This window comes from Cotesia glomerata, linkage group LG1 (assembly GCF_020080835.1).
Source record: "Cotesia glomerata isolate CgM1 linkage group LG1, MPM_Cglom_v2.3, whole genome shotgun sequence".
In the NCBI taxonomy this organism is placed as follows: Eukaryota; Metazoa; Arthropoda; class Insecta; order Hymenoptera; family Braconidae; genus Cotesia; species Cotesia glomerata.
Genome location: NC_058158.1, coordinates 37,251,206 through 37,263,226, shown reverse-complemented (window position 1 = coordinate 37,263,226; position 12,021 = coordinate 37,251,206). Strand labels below are relative to the sequence as shown.

Genomic DNA, 12,021 nt, shown 5'->3' with positions numbered 1-12,021 from the left:
AATGTTTTATAGTAATCACAAAATGCATATATAATTATATATGATTCATATATAATTAGATATGATTCATATATAATTATATATGATTCATATATAATTAGATATGATTCATATATAATTATATATGATTCATATATAGTTATATATGATTCATATATAATTATATATGATTTCCGTATAGTTACACTGATATTGATAGAATGATTTGTTTATATTTAATGAGCTTTATTAACTGTTAATAAGTGATTTCTTAACATAATGGGATTTAATATATATTTATTACCAGTTAATAAATTATTTATTAAATACGATTTATTAAATGTTAATAAATATTTGTTAACAGTTAACAAATATTTATTTAAAATCAAAAGCAAAAATAGCAATTTTCTTTTGACATTTTTTATAACCTGACAGCTGGAATATCAATTAGATATGATCAGATATAATCATATATAGACTTATATATAATCATATATATAGCCCTAGATAACTCTGGTCTAATCAGATCTAATTATATATAGATTTATATATAATCATATATAGCCCCAGGTAACTCAGGTCTAATCAGATCTAATTATATATAGATTATATATAATCATATATAGACCTAGATAACTCAGATCTGATTATATACAGTCTTATATAAAATATACATACAATATATTAGTCTATATATGATTATATATATTTTACATAAAAATTTAGATATAATGATATATAATTCTATATATTCAATATATAATCATATATAAATATATATGATTAGGTAAATTCATTTTTTCCCGGGTAATTATTGATAGTGACTAAAAAGATTCATCTATGAGAATTAGTATCGATTAAAGATTAAAAGTCGATAAAATATTCAAAGACAAGCAGCAGTATTCTTGGATTTGAAATTTTTTTGTTTGTTATTACGAGCATTTACTTGTATTTTTATTGTAATTGAGTAGTCTTGTGTAACCAATATGTAAATGTATTTGGACAAACCTTATCAAACTATTATTAAAGTGTCAATTTAAAATTGTAAGAGTGATATAAAAAAAAAAAAAAAATACTTGATAAAAACATATCCTTATATTATAAAATATTTAATCGAATATTGCCAATTAATATCTAAGTAAATATTATTACCATAGAAAATAAATTATGTCTGAAATTTTTATTAGATTTAATTAATTTAATGTCTAAAGTACAAAAGTGTATTGTAATAATTTATTGACTTACAGTGAGTCTTTTGATTGAAAATAATTAAATTTTAGTGAATGTTTATTGGCACTGCCTTTGGCATACTCGAAGCTTTAATTAAAATGGAAAATGAATTGAAAAATAAATAGTATTATATTTATATTACATGTTAAAAAATATAAGTGAAGAAATCTGAATTGTTAATCAAGTGATGATTATCGATGATACTGTTCGATATTAGTATATGTCATGCCTGTGTGTACTTTGATGATGTTATAAATTAAATAAAGACTAAATTTTCATCTAAATTTAAGGTGAAAAACTACTCAACTACTATTTTTATAAATATGTTATTCAATAACATCGTCAAATCATTTTCAATGTCTAAGAACTGTCTCTCTTTTTTTTTATGTTAGTCTTGAAAATTAATAAATGTGTGATAAACATTGTATTTACAGTCTAATTAATTAATTTATTACTTTCTTTTAAAGAACTCTGATGAATTTCTTTAATCTAGAATTTATAAAACATTTCAAAATTTCAAAGCAACGCAATTTAATCCAGATTATTGAAACATCTGCAATATATAGAGTATATTTTATGAAAAAAATTTAAAATAGTTAACATAAATATATTTTTGACACTCAAAATTTTGTATTTTTTATTTAATTATGTAACTTATCATGTAAATTGTTTAAATTACTGTGTAATACATTATATATTAATGAAAAATAAATATTAAATCATTAAAAAAACTCACCATGTTTTGATTCTTGATGGAGAATTTGTAGTTTTCAAAAATAGTGATTTATTTTTTTAAAAATTATTGATAAATATCAACATTTCTTCTCGTTAAAAAAGCCAATTATAAAATAAAGATAGAAAGTAATTTTATCATCTACAGTCAATATTGAATTCGCACTTATGAGTAAACGACACATACCCTCGCGGTTTTGAGAATGCCGTAAAAATACCGTAATTTTTCGGCATTTATGCTCATGCCGTATATTTACCGTTATAATTCGGTAATAATGCGGTTAAACTATAGTTGTTTTGGCCAGTTTTTATACTGTAGTTATCCAGTATATATACTGCACTTATGCTGTACAGTTACCAAAAATATACTATACAATTACCGCATTAATGCCCAAATTTTACCCAAAAAATTCCAAATAATTACCGTAATAATACAGTAATTTTGCCGAATATTTTCTGACATAATGGACAATTGTTAAAGATTTAGTTTTATTTTTAGTTCATTTCTATGTTAGAAATGAATAAAATGAAAAATTTTAAATTTTGCTTTTTATTCTCCATCGCTACTTTGCAAAAATAAATACTGTTTTTGAATAAAAATATGTAGAATATTATTTTTAATTAGGTATTTAGCAGTAATTATTATAAAATAATACATATGTTAAGTAAATATATTCTAATTTTAATTTCAATTTTTAATTTCTCACTTAGAAAATTGCAAATTTTCTAAAATCGAAAAGTTATATTATTTCACATATATAATTATATTATTTAATTTTAAATATGCTTATCGTAAGATGGACGGTGTGGCTTAATGTTTATAGAATAAGCAAAAACAATATGGTATAGACTGGGTAGCTCAAATGGTAGAGTAGCCGACATGTCCTCAGGAGGTTCTGGGTTCGAATCCCAGTCCGAGCGTTATTTAATTTTACACAATTTTTTAAATATGGTTTTAATACAATCATTTTACTGCCTTATTACCGTAAATATGCCGCATTTTCAGCGTAAATATTCTAAATTTTAGCGTAAATGTATGGCATTTTACGATAAATGTTCCGTAATTTTCAATAAAAACTGACCAAAACAACCGAAAAATACCGCATTAATACTATATAATTTCGACATTTTTCAGCATTTACAAAAACCGCTAGGGATAATAAAAAATATTTCATAAAACTTTTTATCACTTTAAAAGTCCAAAATTAGATGTTACGTTTTTTTTTTTTTTTTAAAAAACACTAAAAAATTTAATTACTGTCATTATATATGTTTTTATCTACGGACGCAAAGGTTTATTAACTTTTATCGTCAATTGTAAAAAAGCGGCGCTACAAAATTATTTTACCAACTTGTGAAAAGACACTAGTTTGTTTTTTTCTTTAAAATATGTAATAATTAAATGTTCATAATATGACAGCTTAGTTAATTAAAAATGAAATAAAACATTTAACGATTAATTTTGTGTTACATTATTACATTTTTACTCTCCATTATTCAATAATAATGATATGAAGTTTTGGTTTGACTGTTTTTAGTTCGTATTTGTAACACTCGTGGCGCTACTTTCCTACAGCTGACAGTGATCTAACTAGATTCGTAGTTTATACGTCACGTAATTGTAATTTACAATCCATCATTTACCGTGATGTTTACTAAACTCACTATTTACTTTTGTGTTATATATTATAGTAATAAGTTTTTATTTATTTTTCATGACTAACCTTATAATTTCGTTTTCAATTACAATAATTCCCTTTATTACTATCTTTAGAATTTAATTTACTCACCAGTAAGTATATGGATTTTGTATTTTATTGCTTCAAGTTAACAATAAGTTTAGTAAATTTTTTTAATAAGTGCATTTTAAAACGTGTAAAGTGATAAAGAGTATATAAATATGGCATCCTTGAATAGAGGTGTTTCTGGTTCTGATTTTCGAAATGCTCATGTTGATGAAAGGGTAATTAATAAAAAAAACATTTTTTAAAAATAATTATAAAATTTTAAATTGGATTTTTAATTAATTCATTGTTTTTTTTTTACAGGAAACTCTTTTGGAGCATGATAGCGAGCCGGATGAAGATATGATTTTCAAGTAAGTTTTTATCACAATCTATTGAACTTGTCCATATGGATTGGAGTTGTCAATAAATAAATATATAACTTTATCAACCATGAAAAATATTTTTTTAATATATAATTTGTTATTGAAAACAAATATTTCAACTCACGTGAATATATTTTCACTTGTCAGAATTGCAAGTATTATTTTTTACTCATATCTTTAATTAAACAAAAATTAATGCGCTTCGAGGACTTTTCAACATTTAATCCAGTTAATATGAGTTTTATTAACAATTTTCATTAGATTTTATTAATACATAATTACCTATAGAATTTTTTCTGTTTAATAAGTGTATTTATAATTAGTTAATTCGAATAAAGTGTATATGATTGAAAATACATTTGATTTTAAATCACAACGTAATACAATAAAATGTATTGAGTGGAAGTCATTAATTAATTATCAGTACTCGTATTTGCTTTATTGAGGGTTTATTTATTTATTTTAATTTTTAATATCAATTTTATTAAACATACTTTTTTTATCAATTCAAAAAAAAAAAAAAAAAAAAAAAAAATTAAATAACAAAAATTGTGAACTTTTAAAATTAAAGAAACGGAATTGCGTCAAGTACAGCTATTCAGCATAAAAATTAAATTGTAGTTTTTCTATTAGAATAAAAAAAATAGAACCCAACTAAAAACATCTTAACTGCAAAGTTGTTTGAGCAAAGCAATAACTTTTTCACCAGAAAGTTTAAAAATTAACCGGAGATTCTCAAGGTGTCTCTATAATTTGAGGTTCTTTTCTGCAAGATAATTATAATTTACTATAGTTATAACTTATCTGTTTTTGAGACTATACAATTATGGGATCTTCAAGCAACAAATTCTTCAGGACACAAACTAATTTTCTGCAACAGAAACTCCATTTATACTTTACAAAAAATTTACAGCTAATTTTATTTACTGATATGTTTTTTGTGGTCTGAACTTTTAAATGATTTATTTACCACATCCGTTATTCAGCTTAGAGTAAAAATAATCGCAAAACAATCTCAATACATCCAGATAAAAAAATAAATAATTATTTTATTTGTAGTCGCTCCAGCATATCTGATGACGATGAAATCAAAGTTCACAAAAAAATCGATAGGTATTTATTTATTTATTTATTTATTTATTTTTTTTTTATACAAAAAAATTTCTAACAATTGTTTAATTTTTTATTTATAAAGCGTAAGAATACAAATACGTGAAGTGACTGATGTAATGCGTGATAACGTACAAAAAGTATTAGAAAGGGGAGAACGATTAGAGGACTTGCAATTAGCGAGTGATCGATTGAATTTTGCTGGTAATGAATTCCGCGATGCAGCTCGACGAGCTCAACGTAGAGCGTGGTTACAAAATATTAAGTCCCGAGTAATTATTATTGGAATTACGGTGATTGCTATCATATGTATTATAGGTGAGTCAATTATTAAAATAATTGTTTTATTTTTCCGCTTTTAAGTTTCAAGATTAATTGCTATTCATTGTTTTCTAAATGTTTTATTATTTTGCATCTGGGCTGACGATTCTAGCTTTTATTTATGTTTTATTTTTTTTTATGACAGTTAGACCATTCTGTAATATTTTCAGTTCTAGACGTCTTGGTGCTTTATCTGGTTCTCAAATAATTATCACATTCTGGCAAAATCTCTTGCGAATACGAAATTAAGGTATTTGAGTTACATCATTCCCAATGCTTTTTATTTTTTATTTTATTTTATTTTAAATCTGCCAATATATATATTTATATATTATACAGTACATTCAGCGACTTTACATTTTATTTATATATCTATAGAATAGCCTGTTGATAACACTTTGCACTCATTGACTTACCCATTGGCGTCCAAGTTTAATTTTATTTTTAATTTTGCTTCAGAAAATTTATCATTTTAATTTTTTAATTATTTCTTATATTATCAGTTATTTTTATCGATAGTAGAAACAAATGATTTTTATTGTTATTATACAATTTAACGAGTATTTAATAAAAATCAGTTTAAACTTAAAAATAGAGTCAATTTTATGATTTAAAATATTAAAAAAAATTATCAGCTCCACAGCTGGTATAAAAATACTCAAATATCTTAATTTTAAAATAAAATAATTTAATTACTTGTTAACAAAGTTATTTTTAATGTTTTTCAGTGCCTATTATTATAAACTACTCGTAATTGATAAATGATAGATGATCATATTTATCTGGATCATTGGAAATGGATTATCCGATAACCCAGTCTGTGTATTAAAAATTTTTTACTTATTTACACACTTATAAATTTAAAAAATGTACATAGTTAACAGTTGTGTAATTTAATTAATTAAAAAATATTTTTTCATAAATCTACAGTCTGTTTAAACTTATTAAAAAATTAAATTAAATTAAACTTATATAAAAATTTAATCGTAAAATAACGTAAGAGAATTGGATGATCGCGACGCCCATGCCTCCTTAATAACGAGCATTCATTGTGCCTGTGATGTAGTCTCTGTTCGTTTTAGTTTCAGTCACCGTTGCAGCGTCCGCCTGCGTTCATCATAAGTGAACTTGATGATCACATCATCTCATTTCTAGTACTCTATTTATCTCAAGTTATATAAATAACATTCCTTATTTTATTGCCCGAGAAGCCGATTGTTATTTAACCCTAATGTGAACATTTACGTGTAATTTCACTGTCAATTTTAAATTAAAAAAAAAAAATAAACTTTTTTTAGTATTTTATAATTAACAAATTAAATATTACGATGGGTCTATATCAGATAGGCTTGTCCGCAGTGATTGCATTTATTGCCGCGTATCTTTTTACCGGAAGTCGATGGCGCACATTGTTTATTATTTACAAAACTCTACCGAGAGATATAACGTAAGTACCTTTTGTTTGTTTCCTGATTACTTCAATTTAAATTGAATATTGTAAATAATTGGATTTAAATTTTTATTAAGAGTTTAAAATTTATTATCACCATTATAGGCTGTTAACGATTTCAATACATCACAACAGTCTATGATATTATGAGTTGAAAGTTAAAATAAACTTACAGTGGTATAGCATCTTGTGCATTCAAATTTAACTCATAATGCGCCACATACACACACACACACATATAACATATTATAGTCTCTTCTTATGAGTATTTTCTTTATTACATTTAGAAATGAAAAATAATTTTAAAGAACAAAACTATATAAATAACATTGAACGTGTTGATAATATGTTTGTTTATAAATAATTTATTTAACTGAAATAAAAGGAAACCTGTGGAGAATTTGAGGTCATTAGTAGTGACCATGAGATAGATCGATGCGTTAATATAAATGTGAATGTACACAAGAATTGAATTAACAATAATGTAAACATGAATTATTCATAGAATATTAAATAATTATTTATCAAATTGTTAAACATAATATAATAATGCTCGTAATCGTGAAATAATTATATTTTATTGATTGAAGCAGCATAGTAGATAGTTAATGTTAAATACTGCGTATGTAAATGAATGCGATTATGGTTAGCTGGATAAAAGTGTCGATTTAGTTGTTGAATAAAGTATGATATAATCATGCTGACGATGTCCAAACATTTATTCAGGGCTCTGTAATTTGAGATAAATATCGATAAAATAGACCTCGTAATTGATTTGTATAGCAGTGAAATTGATATTTATATTTTAAACCAACTGATCTATACCACTACTTTATATTTATTGATATTATTTCGGTGATAATTGCAAAACCGTATCGTTAATCGAGTATGCACGTGATTTAAATGCTTAAACCAATTAGATAAATATTTTAATCTATTTGGTTACATAAAATACAAATATTACAATTAATGATAACGATTACTTTAAAAATTATTTTTTTTTTTAAATACAATTATTTGCATAAAAAAATTTATTAACATTAATTAACAATTCTTATGATTATAAGCATATCTTTATAAATTTTTCTACATTAATTATACTTGATTTAACTGACAAGGTCATTTAAAAATGAAATGTTTTAATAAAAAAATGTTACAGCGGAGCATTTAGATTTTTAAAAGTAAATTTTTTACTGTGGTATTGGGAAAAGCGTGGGTTTACAGTCGCTAAATTGTTTAAGAGACAAGTCAAATCAAATCCAAACAAAATAGCATTGATGTACGAAAACCAGGAGTGGACTTATAAGCAGGTGAATATCAGTAATAATATTAATGAATGATTTATATCTTATGAATTACGACTAATAAATCACTTTAACTGTTGAGACATTATCGATAATTATGAGTAATTACTAATCTCTTAGCATACATACCGTCATTGTAATGATAATTGATTAATGAACACGTAAATGACGATTGTCAATTAGCATTTACATAATAACACCATCAATTTCTACTGCAGTTAGATGATTTTAGTGATCGATTAGCATATTCTGTTCGCACTCAACCTATCAAGAGTGGTGATAGTGTTGCCTTACTTATGGCAAATCATCCGGATTATATTGGAATTTGGCTGGGATTGAGCAAGGCTGGTTTTGTTACTGCCCTAATCAATACCAATTTACGGAAAGATGTTCTAATTCACAGCATCAATGCTGCCGAGTGTAAAGCTATTATTTTTGGAGCTGAATTCAAAGATGGTAATTCATTTAAAAAAATATTAACAATATTTTTGGTTGTAATAATATTTCATTTATATTTAGTAATTTTTTATTGCCTTGAGGAAAATTTCCATTAAAATTGTATAAAAAACAAATTAAATTCATATTTTATAACAATATTATAAAATTACAATTAAAAAATAATTAATTTTAATTGAAATATTGTTCAATAAAGCATTTTTTCAGTTAAAAATAAATAATACAATATTTCTGAAGTTACTAAATTAATATTTCAACTTTTAACCACAGCAATTGATGAAATAAGAACAAAAATACCTAATATAATTTTGTACCAGTGGTCAGAAGATGAAAAAACACCAATTTTGGAAAATGCGATTGATTTAAAGAGCTTGATAGCTAGAAATTCAGTCGATTCTATCAATATTGACATATCGTTCGGTCATCCTCGGGATAAATTAATTTATATATATACATCCGGAACCACAGGAATGCCTAAGGCTGCGGTTATTAATAATCTCAGGTATATAACACAGCATAAACAAAGTAATAAACTAAATATAATAATAATTACCAATTCTCGTATAGAATAATACTTATTATATATCGTTCCAATAAAAGTTTAATATTTGTTACGTTTTTTTCAGGTATATGTTGATATCTTGCGGTGTATACTACATGCTTGACCTTCGACAGACGGATCGTATTTACGATTCACTGCCACTGTACCATTCAGCAGGTGGTATTGTTGGCGTTGGTCAAGCACTTTGCACTGGAGTAACCGTGGTGTTGAAAAAAAAATTCAGCGCTTCAAAATTCTGGGATGACTGTATTCAGTACGAGTGCACTGTAAATCCTTTTATTTTTTTTATCAAAACTCTTCTATCCACATTATAAAAATAATTTTGTTTTGTCAGTCATACAAATTTAAATCGGGTATGGATATTTGAATTTATACAGATTGACTATTGTTTAGGTTGCTCAATACATCGGAGAAATTTGTCGGTTTTTACTATCAGTTCCGGCCAGCCCTAATGACACTAATCACAAAATCCGGCTTATGTTTGGCAACGGGTTGCGACCTCAAATATGGGAGACATTCGTTAAACGATTCCAGATCAAACAGATTGGTGAATTCTATGGTGCGACTGAGGGAAATTCAAATTTAGGTACCGTGATCAAATAATGAATAATTCGTGAAAAAAAAAAAAAAAAAATCGTCAAAGTAGGAGATAAAAATAAAAATTTTCACTATTTTTTATTTTTACTCTTTGTATAGCCTTTGATATTTTGCTAATTTATATATTTATTAATTATCACTACTATTAATTTATTTCAGTAAATATTGATAACCGGGTAGGTGCCGTCGGGTTTTTACCTAAATTCGCTGGTCGCTTATACCCCGTTAATCTGTTGAGAATTGATGAAGAGACTGGCGAGCCAATTAGACGAAATGGATTGTGTGTTCCCTGCAAAGCAGGTTAGTGTTGATTATAATTAAAATAACGTACAACTTTGAACCAAATAGTTAATTAATTACGGCACTGATCAAATTATATAACACAGAGAGCGATTTTGCTTTATTTCAGAGTTAAATTGATGTTGTACGTGTACTTTGGAAATTAATATTTTGAAATATCGATTGAAAATTTTATCATAAGTTTGTTTTTACTATTTTCAGGCGAGCCCGGAATATTTGTTGGGAAGATAAATCCCAAGAAGGCAGTGAATGATTTCAGTGGGTACGCTGATAAAAAAGAGTCGGAGAAAAAAATTCTGTATGATGTTTTCAAAAAAGGAGACCGCGTTTTTAACTCGGGTGATATTTTAGTAATGGATGAGCTCGGGTATTTTTATTTTAAAGACAGAAGAGGAGATACCTACAGGTTAATAAAATTATACCTTTTTTACGGTGGAGTAAAAAGTACAAGCTTTCCTAGCTTAATTATTGATGTGATGAATTTTTTTACGATAGATGGAAGGGCGAGAATGTCGCTACCGCTGAAGTGGAAGCTGTTATCAGTAATATTTTCAGTTTAAAAGACGCTGTAGTTTATGGGGTTGAAGTAAGTTAATATTTTTAAATTTTTCATGTGACATTATATTAATTTTGAATTACTCTGTGTGATTTAAGATTCCCGGAAATGAGGGTAAGGCTGGAATGGCTGCAATATATGACCCTGAAAATTCATTAAATCTTAAAGAGTTGGCAGAAGGTATAAAAAAAGGATTACCGTTATACGCCAGACCACTTTTTATTAGAGTTTTATCACAACTACCTCTTACAGGTAAATATTATTTTTTAAATTTATTTTCATCCACGTATTTTGAAAATAATTAAATTATTTCATTAACTTAGGTACTTTCAAACTTCAAAAGCGTGATCTACAAAGAGAGGGATACGATATTACAAAGGTAATTGGTAGTTATTAATTAAATTTCACTGGGCAAAAATTTTTAGTTGTAATTTTGAAATAACTTTTCAGGTAAAGGATCCCATTTATTTTTTGGACAAGACCGTCAGCTATGTACCATTTACTGAGCAGTTGTATCAAGAGTTACTAGCAGATAAACTTCGAGTCTGATTGTAGATAATTTTTATTGAAAATAATAATTCAGAAATTAAAAATTATTGTTATTACATCTGATGATTGGCAGGAAATATCTCTCAATTATAGAAATTATTGTATTTCACATCACCATTATGTGTTGTAATAGAATTATATTTATACTTCAGATATATTTTTATAATTTTTAAAATAGTTATTATTTTTTTGAATAAATATAGTCTAGATTTAAAAGTTTTGCTCAGCTAAAAGACAAGAAACAAACAAAAAGTAAATTAATTTTTAAGTAAAAAGCTCAAATGAATGAAAATGTTCGGTCCATTCTAGTGATTTTAAATATTTTCACAACAAATTAGAAAACGAAAGTGGGCTGTGTATAAAATTTTAAAAAGACATATAAATTAAATTTACGGTAAAAGTTTTATATAAATATTTACATTAGCATTAAGATATATTTGTTCATTTTTTAATGAAAAAAACAAATGTAATACTCTTCTAGGCAACTAAACAATTATAAGCGATTATGTTATTGTTAAAAATAAAAATGTGTACTCTGACAAGTTTTTCCTTCTTCGTTATTATTATTCATTTTCATTTAATCACTGATTATATTAATATTTAGTTGTCACGATAAGCGTATCGTGTCGAAAGGAATTAAAATAAATTTTTAATTCATGAACTAATAAATTTTAAGTAGAATTATTAAAATACCAGCGAGTTTATTCATTATAATTTCTGATTACATATATACTTAAGTGGAATATAATAATCTTGTCTCCACGC

General features: G+C 25.5%; 2 protein-coding genes across 4 annotated transcripts; both read left to right on the top strand.

Moving 5' to 3' along the window:
- The first annotated feature begins 3,518 nt into the window (after nucleotides 1–3,518).
- Nucleotides 3,519–6,343, top strand: LOC123275312 (synaptobrevin homolog 2-like). 3 transcript variants are annotated; one of them, XM_044743344.1, is made up of 6 exons: nucleotides 3,519–3,904; nucleotides 3,990–4,039; nucleotides 5,111–5,164; nucleotides 5,247–5,479; nucleotides 5,628–5,732; nucleotides 6,211–6,343. In XM_044743344.1, the coding sequence occupies exons 1-5, from the start codon at nucleotides 3,842–3,844 to the stop codon at nucleotides 5,729–5,731; spliced, it is 504 nt and encodes a 167-aa protein (XP_044599279.1). In that variant the 5' UTR covers nucleotides 3,519–3,841; the 3' UTR covers nucleotide 5,732; nucleotides 6,211–6,343. The 3 variants fall into 3 exon arrangements, with proteins under 3 accessions (XP_044599279.1, XP_044599280.1, XP_044599281.1); XM_044743345.1 differs by having other exon boundaries at nucleotides 3,522–3,904; nucleotides 5,653–5,732; XM_044743346.1 differs by lacking the exon at nucleotides 5,628–5,732 and having other exon boundaries at nucleotides 3,523–3,904.
- A 191-nt stretch (nucleotides 6,344–6,534) lies between these two features.
- Nucleotides 6,535–11,798, top strand: LOC123275311 (long-chain fatty acid transport protein 4-like). The gene is made up of 12 exons (XM_044743343.1): nucleotides 6,535–6,929; nucleotides 8,092–8,242; nucleotides 8,455–8,692; nucleotides 8,963–9,194; nucleotides 9,319–9,520; nucleotides 9,648–9,840; nucleotides 10,011–10,151; nucleotides 10,353–10,557; nucleotides 10,647–10,737; nucleotides 10,806–10,959; nucleotides 11,031–11,086; nucleotides 11,158–11,798. Exons 1-12 carry the CDS (start codon nucleotides 6,811–6,813, stop codon nucleotides 11,254–11,256), a joined length of 1,881 nt encoding a protein of 626 aa, XP_044599278.1. The 5' UTR covers nucleotides 6,535–6,810; the 3' UTR covers nucleotides 11,257–11,798.
- The last annotated feature ends 223 nt before the right edge of the window (nucleotides 11,799–12,021 follow it).